The sequence below is a fragment of the Genypterus blacodes genome, unplaced genomic scaffold, assembly GCF_046128005.1.
Source record: "Genypterus blacodes isolate CSIRO-AG114 ecotype Tasmania unplaced genomic scaffold, CSIRO-AGI_Gbla_v1 ptg000039l_1, whole genome shotgun sequence".
Lineage (NCBI taxonomy): Eukaryota > Metazoa > Chordata > Actinopteri > Ophidiiformes > Ophidiidae > Genypterus > Genypterus blacodes.
The window spans coordinates 2,248,738-2,264,649 of record NW_027466852.1 but is presented as its reverse complement, the minus strand read 5'-3'; the positions used below and the strand labels follow the sequence as shown (position 1 = coordinate 2,264,649).

The following is a 15,912-nucleotide window of genomic DNA, read 5'->3' as shown; positions in this document are numbered from 1 at the left end:
GCAGTACAAACTATAAAAGTCCAGAGAACGTGCAGTACTAAATGTGACGCAAGAACCAACACAAGGCAATAATTGGTGGTCACACTGTTGTGCTGACTTCAGCCAAAGCTTGAGGCAGATTTGAGACTTTGCAAAGCTTCTCCCTGACTGTAATATCTAAAGGTACGGAGTTCCAAGTGGCAATCCTTCTGTCTAACATGCTTATTCCAATATTCTATACATCCTTATTGTTCAGCGTGATCAGTTTGAATGGACAGAGCCTGTAGAGACGTGTGGTTTGAATCCTTTACTACTCAAATGTACAAGTTTAGGTGTGACAGAAGTGATGATACAGGCATATTTACAGATTGTTTACTCAGCCTGCCTGTACAGAGTGTTTTAACCCAGTTTTTTTTTTTAGCGTAGACCCAGAAAAGCAGCATCGACAAAATGCAGTCAGCCTCATGTTGGTTCAACCTGCATACTGTAGGTGTGCGGGAATAATGGATTCCAGGTGAGATGCTGGGACCTTCACTTTCACCTTTTCTTGGAGTTTCCACTCCGTATTTTAATTTCACACCAGCGTTATATTAAATGTTAATGGTGGTAGTTAAACGGCTAGAATATGAGTGATCCGTTATAGAATAGACATGACGTAACATCTAAACTATGATAGTCCTCGCTTGCTGCACTAATACTTTCTTACACCATTTTTATGACCACTGTGATATGCAACCTAATTCGAGATTTGGTGCCCCCCAGTGTACATAAATATTACAACATGATTTATGCAAGTAGGTACAGTTTTAATCTTTCTATCACTGAAGCATCAGTCATGGCATTACATAAAAAAATCTGAGTAATCTGCAATCAAGAATTTGGATGACAATGTGAATGTGAATCCAATGTGCAATAAATAATCAATAAATCGGGTTTGATATTTTGAAATGACACCTTCACCCTTACTACCTAGCATAGAAGTGACTATGTGAAAAGATAATCAACACTTTAGTGGGCTAAATGGTGCTAAACATCCGTGAGATGTTTCACTCGAGATCATTACATTACATTACATTAGGATCATTTGGCAGACGCTTTTATCCAAAGCGACTTACATTACCACCCTTCGCAGAGGGGGGAGCACTTGAGGGTTCGGTGCCTTGCTCAGGGTCACCTTGGCAGGGGCTCGAACCGGCGACCCTCCGGTTCCCAAGCGGAAGCACTACCCACTGAGCCACTGCCTCCCAATCAGTCACTAAACTCACAAAATGTTCATAACCAAAACAATGCCAAGATAAATACATTTGATTTAATCCTAATGGGAGTGTTTCTATGTTCTATATCTTGATTAGTGGAAGTAATAAAGCTCATTTTCATCACTATTGTCACAAACAGACCATGGTTATGATCACAGCCCTGGGTTTGTAAAGTTGCTTTATAGAGTTGGGTTATGGTTCAGACATAAATCCTTTGACTGATGCTTTCACCTGCTTATCTGTAAGAAACAACAGTATGAGAAATTTGTGTGTGCGAAAGGCTTTGTTGGCCCAATGATCAAATAGCCAGGGAGTGCCCGTTGGCAGCAGGCCTTAGTGGAAACACTGAACAGACGTTTTTCTGGGGCATCTTCTCACAGCTTCCAGCGATACATGTAGCTCCACCAGGTGTGATCCACCTCATTCATTCCCACAGGCTCAGAGGTCAAAATACTTCAACTGGTTGCAAACTACTGCCTTTACTAAAGAGAGTAAAAATGTATCTTCATGAACATATATCAGCCCTTGCTCATGCACTTCCCACATGTGCAGAATCTGAAAGGCCCTTTTATGAAAAATGGAACCAAAAATGTTATCATCCGGTAATAATTTGGTTTCAAATAGCAATTATTATGCCAACGAAACTCACGAGTCCTCCTCCAAAGATAATCCCAGCTGAGAAACCACAATAGCCTGGGAAATCAATTCAGTTTCTTTGTTGCAACATCTTTATGCTTAAACTGGGGAAAGAAATTAATTTTAAATAAATCAAAGTCCCGGGAAATGACATGCTCTGAAGAGCAGCGGTAGCCGAACCACGTTCAGTGTGATGGCTTCATTAAAACCTGTAGTTAATGGAGAGAACCACGATACATGCATCTGTATGTCGCTGTGAACAATCCCAAGAAGATGAATGCAAAGGTCTCCATGTGGATTTAGTAAAATTTAATTTATCTACAATTATCCCACCAGGCATACAGATTCTTTAATATTTTCAATGTGGCTCATAAATTGATAAGTTACACAATATGATACAGAAGCTAAATGCCAGTACTGGACAAAAAGGTGCAAAAATATCTTGGTTTTTTTTTTGTCGTCTTTACATCTTTTGTCAGTGTTTTGCAGCATATTGTAGAGCAGTATGTTGCGGCATTAAAGGTGAAATGGAACTCAGTGTTGAAACATGGGTGACACACTGAATCGGTCAGGCGGAGGAGGAGCACTGGTTTGTGGCAGCACAGTGACATTTTGCTTGTTGGTGTGGATGAGCTTCACTGTAGGTGTGACTCAGTGGACAACGGTGACATCACATCATTACATTCTTCCCTACGCTTAAACTTTTTGTGGGATGAGCGTTTAACGTATGTGTTAAAATTAAACTATTCTTCGATTTGCAAACTATATGACACCAAGAAATTTACAAAAACAACACAAGATGGGTAAAATCCATCACAGGCTGACCAAAGAGATGAACGCGCCGACTGCTCCAGAAATTAGTCCTATCCTCCGGTTTCTCTCGTGTCTAAGACAAGGCCAACACTGTCTGTTCTGTTCTGCCTGTTCTTTTTCCTTGCTTGTCTAGTCGTCTTCCTCATCCTCGTCGTCGTCGTCGTCTGTTACATCCCTGGCATCAAGGTCGTCTTCGTCTTCAACCTATATGGAAAAGAATCACGTTCAGTTTGTGCAGCTACCGTAAGGCCAGCAGGTCAGAACACTGATTAGATGCTGGTTTAGTTTAGATTTTGTACTCCTGTATTTCAATATCAAGAACCCACAGACATACAAGAAAAGAATTACAATCCTATCATAAATGCAATATGTATTTGATTGATGAACAAATTGTGCAGCACTTATCACTTCTTTATATCAGTTAAATGTAGCTACCGGCTCTCCAAGCAGTTTGAGTCTCTGTCTGAGGCTGGTGATCTTCTGGTCCTGGTCTGCCAGCAGCATCAGCAGGTCGTCCTGTTCCTTCTTGGAGTCCTGCACCTCCGTCTGCAGCTTTGTTTGCTCTGTCTGCAGGATGGCCACTGTGCTGGTGGCCGAAGCCAACTCCTGCTCCAGATCTGCCCGACCCTGCGACAGGCTCCTCGCCTCCTCCTGTGACAGGGAAGAAGAAGAAGAAGAGGAGAGGGGAGGTGAGAAAGAGAAGCAGGAGGAAGGTGTCAGGGGTACAAAGGAGAGATGCTGGTAGAAATCTGTCAATTGTCAAACAGACAAAAGAAACCAGAACATCTTCACAAATACATTACATTTCCAAAGATGTTAAACCCAACTCCTGCTGTTTCAATAATGCCTAAATAACAGTGGTGAAGCGATGTCACACACTGTTCTCAGTTAACCAGCAAACCTTGAGTCTCTCTGCCTCAGACATCTGTGCTGCCAGCCTGCTCTCTAGCTCTGCCATCTTAGCTGTGTCTGCTGAGCTCTCGTGGCTGGGGACGGCATTCAAGGTCTGGCAGAAACCAGGGAGGTGCAGCGTTAGATAAGGAGGTGATTCATTTAAAGTATCAGCTGAGCATAATGCATGATAAGTACCCCGGCTTCATCTCTGCTGAGCAGTTCTTGTTTCTCCGTCTTAAGCTGGCTGATCTCTGCCAGCTGGGACTCCACCCGGCTCCTCAGAACCTCCAGCTCCTGTTTCGGAACAACAAATTCAGTGTTACGGCTACCAAACACGCAACATCTAAAAACAAGAACATGTACAGTATAACACAGGTCCAGCATGTGTTACAATGTGAGTGGCTGAGGTGCAAGTGTGTAACCATCAATCCCACCTCACGTAGCTGTGTGTTGTCTGACCCTCCTGCTGTTCCCTCTGCTGTCTGTGCTGCCTCTGACCTCTACAGTTACACACATTAATGACACAAAAAAAAGAAATACACTCCATTAGTCAGCATCACTGATCAGATTCCCCACCTCTTTAATCACATTTCCGCTGTGGCTGGAGTCAAGGAAGGCAGGCTCTCACTTACAATCACACACACAATTGCAATTCAGGGAGGGGTGTTTGCTAAAGTATTTGCTAAATACTGTTGTCCAACAATCATGCAATAAAACTAGTTAATAGTTGGCGTCACGCACACACACACACACACACACACACACACACACACACACACACACACACACACAATCTAACATCTACTAACCAGGGAGTTGATGAGTGTGTCCTTATCACCGAGTTGTGTCTGAAGGAGTGTGTGTTGCTTGCGCAGCTCCTCCACCTCCTCCCGAAGCTGTGTGAGCTCCTCTGACTGCAGCCCGTTCATCTGGGAGCCGTCCCCCTGGCTGTTAGCTTGACTCTGGGTATCCTTACCTGCATTTGTACAAATACACAAACAAAAAATTTAACACATAATGTTATTTTACCTGCTACTGGTAATACTGGTGTCTTAACTTTTGCCATTCTACTCTTTTCACTGTAAGACACAAACGCACCTAGTTTCAGCTTGAGGATGTTGTATTGGTCTTTGTGCTGCTGGATCTGGGAGATCTGCTGAGTGATGGTGGTTTGCATCTGTTCGGTCTGAGATGACATGGATGCTGCCTGCTCCTTCAGCTCCTTGATCTGAGCGTCCTGGAGAAACACCACACAGGCAAAATAACAGAGTGAAGTGTCCGCCATATACACTCAAAGGAAAAACAGATCAAATCAACATGTAAGTGTGTGTTTGAAGCCGGTTTACCTGCTCTCTGATCAACTCCTTGTATTGAGTTACAATGTGTGTGTTTGAAGCCGGTTTACCTGCTCTCTGATCAACTCCTTGTATTGAGTTACAATGTTGTCGTGCTGTTCCAGTGTCTTCTTCACTTCTTCTTCCTTCTTCTCCTCTTCACTCGACTTGTGAACTGCTTTGGTTATCACACCTGTGTGAAAGAGGGGACGGCATCATTTAAAACCCAGTCAAACACCAATAACCTCATATAACTAATGGCCACCGTGGATGACCGACCTTCCAGTTCTTTGACCAGCCTGGTGAACTCGTGATCGAAGAGCATCTGCTCCGGAGAGGGGAAGATGGGCTGAGGCTTCTGAGCTGCGCGGGAGTACAGCTCATGCTTGGTGATGAAGCCCAGCTTCTCCACAAAATTCTCCTTCCCAATGCGCTTCTCAATCAGCTGCTTCAGCTTCTCTCTAAAGAGGTCAGACGACACATACCACCTTACAGCATGACTTCATGACAAGCATCGCATTTGTATCCCATTAAGTATCTGATTCTTTCTGGCTTTCCAAAGTACATAGATTTCTGTATTTTTATTTTCCTGTACAGGTTAAGAAATTGGCAGTGCTGGCTAACACTGGTACATGTGTGTTGGACAAAGGTAATAAGTTGTTCTTGTGAATGCTTAACCTGGTTTACCAAAGTGTGAGCATTTACAAGAGAACAGGGAAAGTATCACTGAGACAACAGTGTGCAGCTGAATTAAAAAAAAACAATCAAAACTGTGTTATGAGGTCATTTAAATTCAAGGTCAAACTAAATCACTAAATACATATTGTACCATCTTAGTGTCCATGCAATCACACACAATATATGACATGGAGTTGATTCTGTAATGATTAATCATACAATGTCTTTATATGCGTGAGTAAGAGATGCATACTTGGTGTAGTTCTCCAGCGAGTTGTCATTGTAATAAATGCAGATGCCGAGCAGCAGCGCACACAGGCCCTGAACCAGCCTTTCATCCTCTCCCAGGTTCTCTGAGATCTGTGCCGTCAGCTGCAGGAGTCGGCACGTCAAGGATTCATCTCACAGCAGCAGCAGGTTTCAGTACAGGGATATGATAGAACAGGAGGCAGAGGCCGAGGCTTGGTGACATCACTGCCGCCAAGCGAACACTGAAAACATACTAGGTCTTGTGGTTCATTATTGATATTTAATTGCAGCTGAAGTGGTAGTTTGTTGTAAAAAACACAAAATTGACTTGGTAAAAGCTGGTTGAAGGATACAAAAGGAACGTTCTCCTGATTGTGTAGAAAATGTGTGACAGCAATAGGACAGTTGCTGATCCATGTGCACAGCAGCATGAGGAGGCCCACCCTCGTCTGCACTTTACTGCCCTGTTGAGCACAAACAAAACATGGGAAACATCAACACGCATTCCAAGAGACTGAGGACGACAGCAGACTCTGAAAAACAACCGTCACGACAATACTTAATCAATAATTTAGAGCCAGATTCCAAAAAACTTCAAATTCAAATTAAAGGGGACATATTATACAGATTTCTTTTTATTTCAAATTTCATAAGGATATTTTAAAGCTTCTGCAATGCGTTGTCTACAAAAACACACTGGTCCTCCCCTACTCTCCCTTGCTGCTGCATCACTTTGCCCACTGAGTGAAAACGGGTCACTGTACTGTCGTGTTACGAAGTGAGTAAAGAACTAGTCGGAATGGAAGCTTCGGGGGCAGATGAGGACCTATGGGTTTGTCTCAAATGAAACATTGTGCAAAAAGCAGAATATGTCCCCTTTAAAATCAAACAGTGCTGAGGGAATGACAGCAAATTATTCTTATATATGCGTTGGTTCAAAACGAGGCATTAATTTTGTTGGGACACAGTGATATTTCTAACAAATACCTTTTCAGTATGTCGGGGGTGAAAACTATGCTTTTTGCCCCCTCCCAACAAATTAATGAACTGACTTAATAAACTAATCCATGCCAAGTGTTTTAAACAGCAGTGCCACAATAACATCAAACCATTAGTACTTAATAGAAAGAACTACAAACAGGGTTAAGCTGACCAGAGCATGCAATCCTGTTAAATGAAAACCAATGTTCTGCAGGGAAAACTTATAGTACTACTATTGATTCCACCAGGAAGAAATGTGACAAATTTGAGATTAACTGAACATTTCCCATTTGTGGGGCTTACAAATTTATTTGAATGAATGACTGGAACCTGGAACTAACTCGGTAATGAATTGAAAATCCTTACATTTCCAGCAAACAGCACAGCCAAAGCTAAAGCTAAAGCTAAAGCTACACATGTGCTTTATCAAAAAAGAAACAATTCAATCAAAAGGAGCTTGTGCATTTTCATGTGCCATCTTTGGGGGGGAGAGCCGAGTTTGTTTAGATCAAATGCTGTAAAAGAAAAGACTTTCTTCCACCAATACAGAAAAGTGCGACAGATTAGGACTAACAGAATCATTCAACATGATCCAGCCGTCTGAGGTTGCAAATAAAATGGTGCATTACTGCTAAATGAACGTCATGCTTCAAGGCAAACGGATTCTTGTCCTACGGTGAAATGAATGATACTAAAATAAGCGCCATATCTGAGCAATGACATGGGGTCAAAACTTGATTAGCGTGGCATATGAGAAAAAACTTACGAAATCACCTTTTCAGATTTTGTCTTGAATTGGCGTAATGCAAAAACAAATATTTGAAGAGAGGAAAACAAAGGAAAACAATGACCAAGTATTAATGGAGCAATCAATGGCCTTGGCAAGAACATTCACACACATCTCTGTCTGTGTCTGTATGTGTGTGTTTGGATATTAGAATCAAAACTACACTAAAGAAAAGGATACATACAAATAGAGGTCAACAAAACAAAGTCTCTCCCCTCCAACTTTTCAATTTTAGATTTTTAGTGAAGGGCACCATTACATCACATTTAAAGAGAAACATATCTAGACACGGCATTAGGACATAACCAAGAATTCGGAAGCTGAATATTCCTTTCAGCATTGGCAGGCGACAAGTCACAGCGTTTTTACATCTGGCGGTGAGGAAACCCCCCCAGTCCACCCGGCCAAGCAGTTAGAATCCCTACACGAGCACGATCAATCCATCAATCCATCAATGTGGACCTCTGCCGAGACATTTGATGAAATTAAACCGGTTACTACCTAGACCATGACAATGATCAAACCCCATAACCTTCTCTGACAAGCCAACAAATCAGTTTGACTGTGCTATTTCTGATTCTGTGGACTTGGTTTGCATCAGACATTATTGTCAGGACAACCCTTATCAAAATTTAATGGGTTCTACCCTGGATCATGTCCAACCCGGCCAACAGGTTTCATGAAACTTTGACGGACCACAAACGAACACGGGTGAAAACAAAGGCAGAGGAAATATGAGACTAGACTACAGTATATTCATCTGGACAGAAGGAATTCAGAGAACAAAGGTTAAAGAGTTAAGGGCACACTGAGATTCCAGATTAGATATAAACAATCTATTCTAGAAACAGCTACAGAGAGATTGCTCTACACCAACAAAGAGGGCAGTGAAAAACAGCAGGCAAACCCGAAGAGTTGTTAAGTATCAGTTAATGATGTGACTCAAACAGGAATATGGTTTGAAAATTTGCGAAACAACAGAAACCACAATTAAAACAACAATTAAAACAACCGATGTGAGCATGTACTGTATGTGTATATGCATATAAGTACACTTCAGGACAACAGCAAAAGGCCCTGCTGTGCTTCACACTCTTCACCAGAACTCTCCGATAAGCTTCACAGCACAACACAGGGTCCAAGGTCACAGCTCAAACACGCACTAACAGCTGTTCCCATCACATCAGCAGAGATTGCCGAGCTGTTTGCTTCTTTCTGTACCTTTGTCAGGTGTTCACTTGTGTACTGCCCCCTTTCTTATCACAAATCGATCCTGTCTCAATCAAGACCAATCAGCCAGACTGAACTTTGACCTTGCCCTTATGAATGCATCATGAAATAAACTGCAGGAAAGCAGGAGGAATGCTGCACAGCTGACGGCGAGTGTAAGGACACACACTGAGCGTTTGATCAAAGAATCTATTCTGCTATGCTACTGTAAGCCTGTTAGTCATGCTCACTCTGGCGTTAGTTTAAGACCCTGCCCACATTATTCCCACCCCTACCTGCAGTCCACCCACCATGAGTGTGTTCTTCTTGCCCTGATTAATTTGTTGTGACTGAGACATGATGAGGAAGAACTGGAGCACAGCCATAGGTTAAGGACAAGGGAAGGTTGCAGGGCTTTAGAGTCACAAGAAAGCAAGATCCCTCAAACACAACACGTGAACCAATGGGAGCCCTACTACAGACGGTAAGCCAAAATAACCAGGACAGGTGCTGCCCAAATACACACACACACACACACACACACACACACACGTACGCCAATGTTACTCACCCGTCGGCTGATCTTATCACCCTGCAAAACCACAGTAACGTGACACTGTTCTATTCAATTCAAAAAACACACAAAACCATCCCAATCGTATAAAACCACTGTTGTTTAATCTAATTTGAACTTTAAGCAAAAAAAACAGTCCCTCTCTTACTCCATCATTGCCGCCCCACACCTACGTGCCCTATTGGAAGATCTCCTTGTAATCCCAGGCAGTGCACAGTGCTCTTGCTAATGGCTTACCTGTGAGAGGATGTTGGTACACTGCTGAAGCAGGGAGACGGGCGGTTTGCCTAAGCTGGTGGCGAGCTGCACCCTCAGCAGCTGCTCTTTCTGGAGGAGGTTGTCTTGCAGGGCGTGCGCCAAGGCCACAGCGGCGCACCAGTTGGAAAGGGAGTCGGCGGAGAACAGGCCCCCGCACAGCAGCTGGCCCGCCGAGATTGAGTTGGCTGGAGAGGAAAAGAATAAGAAGAGATGAGTACGCAAGCAAAGATGATCAGGCTGAGAATCATTCAGATCACTAGCGTTCTATTGTTTCAGCGATGGTGGATGAATGTTAAGATCCCCTGAAGCCCACATGGCTCAAGAACAAACTATATAAAAATGCCTCAGGCTTGTTATAATAAGGTGCTGCACAAAAAACTGAACAATTGGTAATGCTTGTGATAAAGTTCTAAACGTGGTATAACTTTACCGTCGATGGTGGAGGGTAACAGCGTAGCCACAATCTCCCCCTGACCCTTCTGGTTCTTATAGAGGAAACACTGGAAACAGTAAAGAACTGCACAGCGAAGTACAAATGGTTGCCTCTCATTGACCATGGACATGAGGAGGACCACAATGGCCGGCCTATGGGCAGAAAAAGAAAGGTGAGTTACAGAGAGGATTCATTCATCACTTTCTACACAGTATTGTGGAAAGGTTTGGAGAAAATGCTGCAAAATGAGGATGCTTATACAAAAATAAGATGTCAAACTTGAGCTGCATCTTACCTTGGCGGGTTTGAGGGAGCATTGACAGAAGCAAAGTAGTCCTGGTTGGTCTGTGAGCCCCTGATGACTTCTGATACAGTGTTGATGGTCTGAAAGGAGGAAGCCAAACCACAAGCTTGAACATTGTTTGCCTAGTCAGGGTCAGGATGTACTTGTCATGTCCTGCTCTTTGAGGCGAGTGTATGCCCTCTGCTGTATAGCTACCTCAGTAAGGATGTCAGCAGGCACGCCGGTGGCCATGAGGATGGTGCAGAGCTGATGAAGCAAACCACACTGATACATGGATTTCTGACAGCTGGCTGTGGCTCCAGGAGAGTTCACAGGAGACACCATGACTCGCACCAACTGGGATAGGGAAACAACAAAATTGGGCAATTGTGGCACAATATATGATATGTTTTTTTTGATAAACTGCCATTCCAGTAAGCTACAGCTCAACCTGTGTTACCTGCAGCATAAGGTGGAGGTTGGTGACCTTCTGGGCAGACCAACCAGAGTTATCATCACCAACCTCAAACCAGGGTTTCATTTTTTGGATGTAGGAGCCCTCCTTGAAAAAGTTCTGATTGGAGCTGTTGTTCTTTAGCAAGTTGAGCAGCAGCAGCAGGCAGTCCTCCACCACAATACCTGTACACAGGAAAGAGCACGGGTGTCAGGCCACAATAAACAATAATCCAATAATTGAACCACAGGAATTATATTACAAGAAACACAACTCAGAAACGTGACAAAGCAACGTTTTGGTGTTACCTCCATCACTGCTGCCCTCTTCCATGATGATGTCAAGGAGACGCTCAAACGCATTTTCAAATGCCACAATCTTTTGAATGGCAGCATTGCTTTTGGTCAGCTGCTGAAGCAACAGCAAGCCCTGTGTGAAAGTACAAAACAGAAGGATGTTGGATTGGCCCCATCAGCAGTAGAGGATTTAGCATTGTTGTGGAAATGACCATAGATTGGACCACATTGAGATTACAGATGGACAGCAGAGGAGTGAAACATGCAGCTGAGAGTGGTTCAAGAATTCGGCATGGATGACTCGATATGTTATGACATCAAAACCGGAGAGAAGAATCATTTGTTATCATGTATGTGCTACTTCAGAACGAGGTGGCAGCTAAATCAGCTGGGATAATACTCACATCATTGCGGATTACTTCTCTAGAGTCGGCCAATAGGTCCATCAACCTGGAAACACCTGCAAACAGAAATAAAAAATGGATTGCTTTGCTTTTCCAATGAAAGCTTCAGCTTGACTGACTTGTTCCTTTGTGAGTATGGTCAATGTTCAGAAAATAAGGAAGGGCCTTTGTTAGTGATTCAAGAACGGGAATGTAGAAAAGGTTAAAAAATTAAAATAATTTGATCTTAAGTCATCTGTGATGGTGAGCTTTGAAGGAGGGACTGACCCATAGGGCTGACCAGGATGACACCTTGAACCTGGGTGCCTTGGTTCTTCAGGAGAGCTGTCAATAACTTCACACCAGGCCACCGTACATGGAAGTCAAACTCCTTAAATCATCCAGACAAACACACCCGTCATTAGACAAATATAAGATGAAGACAAATGTAAGACTGAGAGTGAATCAAGAACAGTATTGTACTCAATTAAAGTCTACCTCCAACAGAGAGAGCAGCAGGGTCACATGCTCTGGGTCTTGAAGGAACGTCTCTGTAAACTGGGCACCGAGGTCATCTGCTTGCTTCTGGGCATTCTCGTCTGACAAAAGGGAATTGGAGGGCAGAAATTGGAAACCTCTACAAAAAATACTTTGCCAGCAGTCATCAATCTAGCAAGTGAACAAACTGGTTTGTTCAAAGCAACCGGCCTGAGCAGGACAGCCACAAGGATCGGATCTGCAAAGATATCTTTGACACTATTTTATATGAATCTAAGAGGGAAAGATATAAATGTGCATGTAATCGGGGTGATACTTGTGAGTAAGCCTTTAGGAACAAAAAACACACAGGTTAGGGTTAAGCTGGATGCGATGGTGAACTCACCATGGAGACTTTACTAAGGATTCTACTGCTAATTAATAAAGTAAACAGTGAGCATTGAAGAAGGTAAGAGATTTCGTTTGAGGTGGTGAACAAAACCATTGGACCGAAAACTAAACTCCTGCATTCCCTATTGAATAAACAGATCTCAACATACAAAACACTTAAGCAGGCAAACATAAACCCAACACATATATTGTACACTTTCACCGCAGCAGTGCAAACGCTGAAGTGGGTATTAAAATGTGAGGAAACCAGCAGAGCAATAAGAAAAGCGTAAGCAGACAGAGGCTGTGAGGTGGTATTAGTAAAGCATTCTGGTGACCACCGAAACCCTTTAAGGTCACTATTTAAGCACATTTGCAGTTAGTTATCTTGTGATATGATTACTGACCAGGCATAGAACCATTCTTGTACTTCCCTGACACAGGGGTGGGGGTTACTGCATCTGTGAGGGCAAGGGGAAGAGGAAGTGTGACCCCTCAACCAAAGCTAAGCATTCAATTCAACCATTCTGACAAAGCGCAGTTGAATGAGTCTCGCGGAGACGTGCCATGACAACACACACAAGCACAGCCACTTCATTCATCAGCTTTTGAGAGCCTGTACTTTGTCAGCCAGGGCGGTGCAGGAGGTGTAAGTGACACTATTAATACACTTCTTTTCCTCAACCAAACCTCAAGGAGAGGCAACACCTGCAACACCTAAGTGCTACTAGAGGTTAAGGGGGGGATATCATGCACAGGAAAGAGTTTTACCTTCTGATTCATCTGTCGGGTTAAGACATGGAAGAGAAGAGAGAGACGTGAATCTTAACATCAGGCAGTCGCTTTCAGTATTTAGGAGAGGGGAATCCAATTGACGAGAGGAACTCACTAACACATGCAAACAGGACTCAATCGGAATTCACAGTTCCCTCATAATTCAGACTTTTGTGTGAGTGCCTAATGTATTTTTCTTTTCTAACAAACACTTCAACACATGCGGGATGGCACAATACCTTGCTCTTCCTCCTCATCGTTGCAGATGATATTATACAGTGTGTCCAAAGCGTAGCCGAGGATTTCAGAGTCGGATCTGTTAAACATGGACAAAGAAACTGAATATTAACAACTCGTAAAATTTGCTGCTTACAACACTTTTGAGTCAAATCGATTGTAAAACATTGACTGTGACTCCACAGGACAGGAGCATCAAGCCAATAAGATTTAGAAAGCAAGGCTCAACATTTGCATCAGCATACCTGTCAGTTTGCAGGATGTGAATCAGATTCTCCATTGCCTGTGTGCCAACTTCCATGCGATATTTCTGAAAGAAAAATAACGATGTGGTCAGGATGTAATGGAAAAAACAAGAAAATGAATGGCAGTTGGTGAGTTTTTCTTAAAGAATAAATGAAGCTGACAAAACTGTGTCAGTGTTTCCCCCTGTGTGTTAAAGCTGGGGGAGCTGATTACATGATGCAAATATGCCATAGTGACAAAGTGAAGGGGAAACTGAGAAATTCTCCAGTTTTTTACACAATGGAACAGTTTGTCATTTCGTACTAACATCTACACACACCATCATAAACATTTGCACTGCACCTGATTTCCACAATTATCCAACAATTCTTTACCTTTGAGAGGGATTTCAAGGCCCGCACAGCATCCCTGCGATCTTCTAGCAGTGTGGAGGAAGCCACACGGTCACACAGTTTCTGAATCTGCCCACGCACAAATGAAAAACATATTGTACTTATTTCATTTTGTGTTAAAAAAAGAACTGGTCAACATGCAATTACAGAGTGAGAGTGAAAGGAAAACAGTCCTGAAAATCTGAAGAGCATCTTGCTCTTGCTTTACACTCAGTACATAGGAATAATCATTAAAATTTTTTTTTTTACAAATAAAAGCCAGGACTTATTATCATTGAAGTTTTGTTCCCAAACCGGTGCAGTGAGATGATGAAATTCATAAAGCAGTGTGGAAGCCAAGGCCATGTGAGACTGACAGCAAACAGCTGACCTCCAAATTCCTAAGACTGATTCAGTTGTTTCCACAATCAACAGCAGCTTCTGCTTAGGGTCTTAGTAGCTCTTCATAGAACAGCAGAGATTCTGATAAAAGTCAAGGTGAAGTTAAGTATGTCATAGCTACTACTCATGACTATCATGATATGATGGTATAGCAGCCTCAGCTACCTGACCCAGATCACACACACACACAACACAGCTCAATCTATCACAGTGCCCTCAAAGTCTCTATCCTATGACATGGAACATTGTCAAGGAATGTGCATATAAATAATAGATCATTTGTTACTCATCAGGCACATTCCTGTCAGTTTATTAGAAATTCGCTTTTGTGTCTTATTTGTGCATTGAGAATAGAATTATTTGGATTGCAAATTCTGTATTGCTTGATTGATTTTCCAGGTCAAAATCAATAAGGAGCCCTCAGCATTATGTCATTACTCATTGTGGGGGGAAGCAGACAGAGTGTGTATTGTCAGCCTCATCACTATCCACACTGGCTTTAGGATGAGACTGAACATGGACGGAGAAGGTTGAGAGATGTCTACGCCATTTTCTCATATATCAGTTCACTGTGGGCAGCTCTTAAACATACAAAAAACATGTTCAGTGAAACTCGGCCTTCCTGAGCAGTCATTAAAAATGAATGAGTCTACAATCAGATCTCGTTATGGGGCTGATAATGCATGCTAACACAGCACACACAGGAGAGTCCTGCAGGCTTCTCATAAGGTGGTTCCACTGCACAGCAGCTAGACTGCTAGCTGACACTCCTGGACTGACAGAATTCATCTATTCATTAACCTGAGATGTTATTTAAGTCTTTAATTTAAAGCCACGGTGTTGGTGTCAGACAACACCGCTGGCGGAGAGATTTGCAGTGCTAATTGAATTTGGGCTGTCTGGTTGTTACGCCGGTGTTTTATTTTTTTGATGGGTCAAATTTCAACAATCTATCTAAACCATAATGCTGTAATGTGATGAAGAGTGCGGCGTCAGCTTGGCCATTACACCGCGTCATCTAGGAGGAAATGTTAGCTGGCTAAGCTAGCCCAGCTGCTGTCCCTACCGTCTCCGCTCCCGACGGCTGCGGCCCGGCTGACTGCCCACTTATCACTCCTATGAAGAAGTTCATCTTTCCACGCGTCCTCTCTATCGTATTCTGGTTCTCCACAAACCCTCAAACTCCCACAATGGTTTACGGCACAAACCCGGGAAAGGGAAGGGAAACGGAGTCACAATACTGGATTTTTTACAGTGTATACACCTCTTACACTACCGACCCCGGAACTTCACAAATACGTGGGCCCTGCGCATGCGCGCAAACGTGGCGATACGTGGCTCAGCAGCAAGCAAACGCGCCACGTCTTTAAAGGGCCAGTGTCAAAATTATTCATGATAAATCAGACAATGATTTGAATCCAATACTGTATATTACCATGACGGGAGAGCGCATCGAATGCATGGAATCACCAATTATGTCACTGTTGTTACTGACATCATTGACACAAACACTCTTTA

At 43.0% G+C, this 15,912-nt stretch overlaps 1 protein-coding gene across 4 annotated transcripts; it reads right to left on the bottom strand.

The window, feature by feature from the left end:
- Positions 1-2,282: 2,282 nt before the first annotated feature.
- uso1 (USO1 vesicle transport factor) lies at positions 2,283-15,699 on the bottom strand. 4 transcript variants are annotated; one of them, XM_076147848.1, is made up of 26 exons: positions 15,461-15,699; positions 13,996-14,082; positions 13,621-13,685; positions 13,378-13,454; positions 12,772-12,825; positions 11,996-12,096; positions 11,786-11,888; positions 11,519-11,574; positions 11,127-11,247; positions 10,825-11,003; positions 10,581-10,721; positions 10,377-10,465; positions 10,079-10,233; positions 9,628-9,833; positions 9,388-9,408; positions 6,193-6,303; positions 5,844-5,962; positions 5,192-5,373; positions 4,984-5,105; positions 4,677-4,815; positions 4,388-4,554; positions 4,013-4,078; positions 3,774-3,872; positions 3,586-3,690; positions 3,120-3,335; positions 2,283-2,888 (listed from the first exon to the last, which is right to left on the bottom strand). In XM_076147848.1, exons 1-26 carry the CDS (start codon positions 15,524-15,526, stop codon positions 2,814-2,816), a joined length of 2,922 nt encoding a protein of 973 aa, XP_076003963.1. In that variant the 5' UTR covers positions 15,527-15,699; the 3' UTR covers positions 2,283-2,813. The 4 variants fall into 4 exon arrangements, with proteins under 4 accessions (XP_076003963.1, XP_076003964.1, XP_076003965.1 ...); XM_076147849.1 differs by lacking the exon at positions 9,388-9,408; XM_076147850.1 differs by lacking the exon at positions 12,772-12,825.
- Positions 15,700-15,912: the final 213 nt, after the last annotated feature.

Coding starts and splice junctions, on each gene's coding strand:
- uso1 (XM_076147848.1), bottom strand. CDS start 15,526: ATGAACTTCTTCATAGGAGTGATAAGTGGGCAGTCAGCCGGGCCGCAG. Junction 4,079..4,387: donor ACACACTCATCAACTCCCTG/GTTAGTAGATGT, acceptor GTGTAACTGTAG/AGGTCAGAGGCAGCACAGAC. Junction 3,873..4,012: donor ACAACACACAGCTACGTGAG/GTGGGATTGATG, acceptor GTTCCGAAACAG/GAGCTGGAGGTTCTGAGGAG.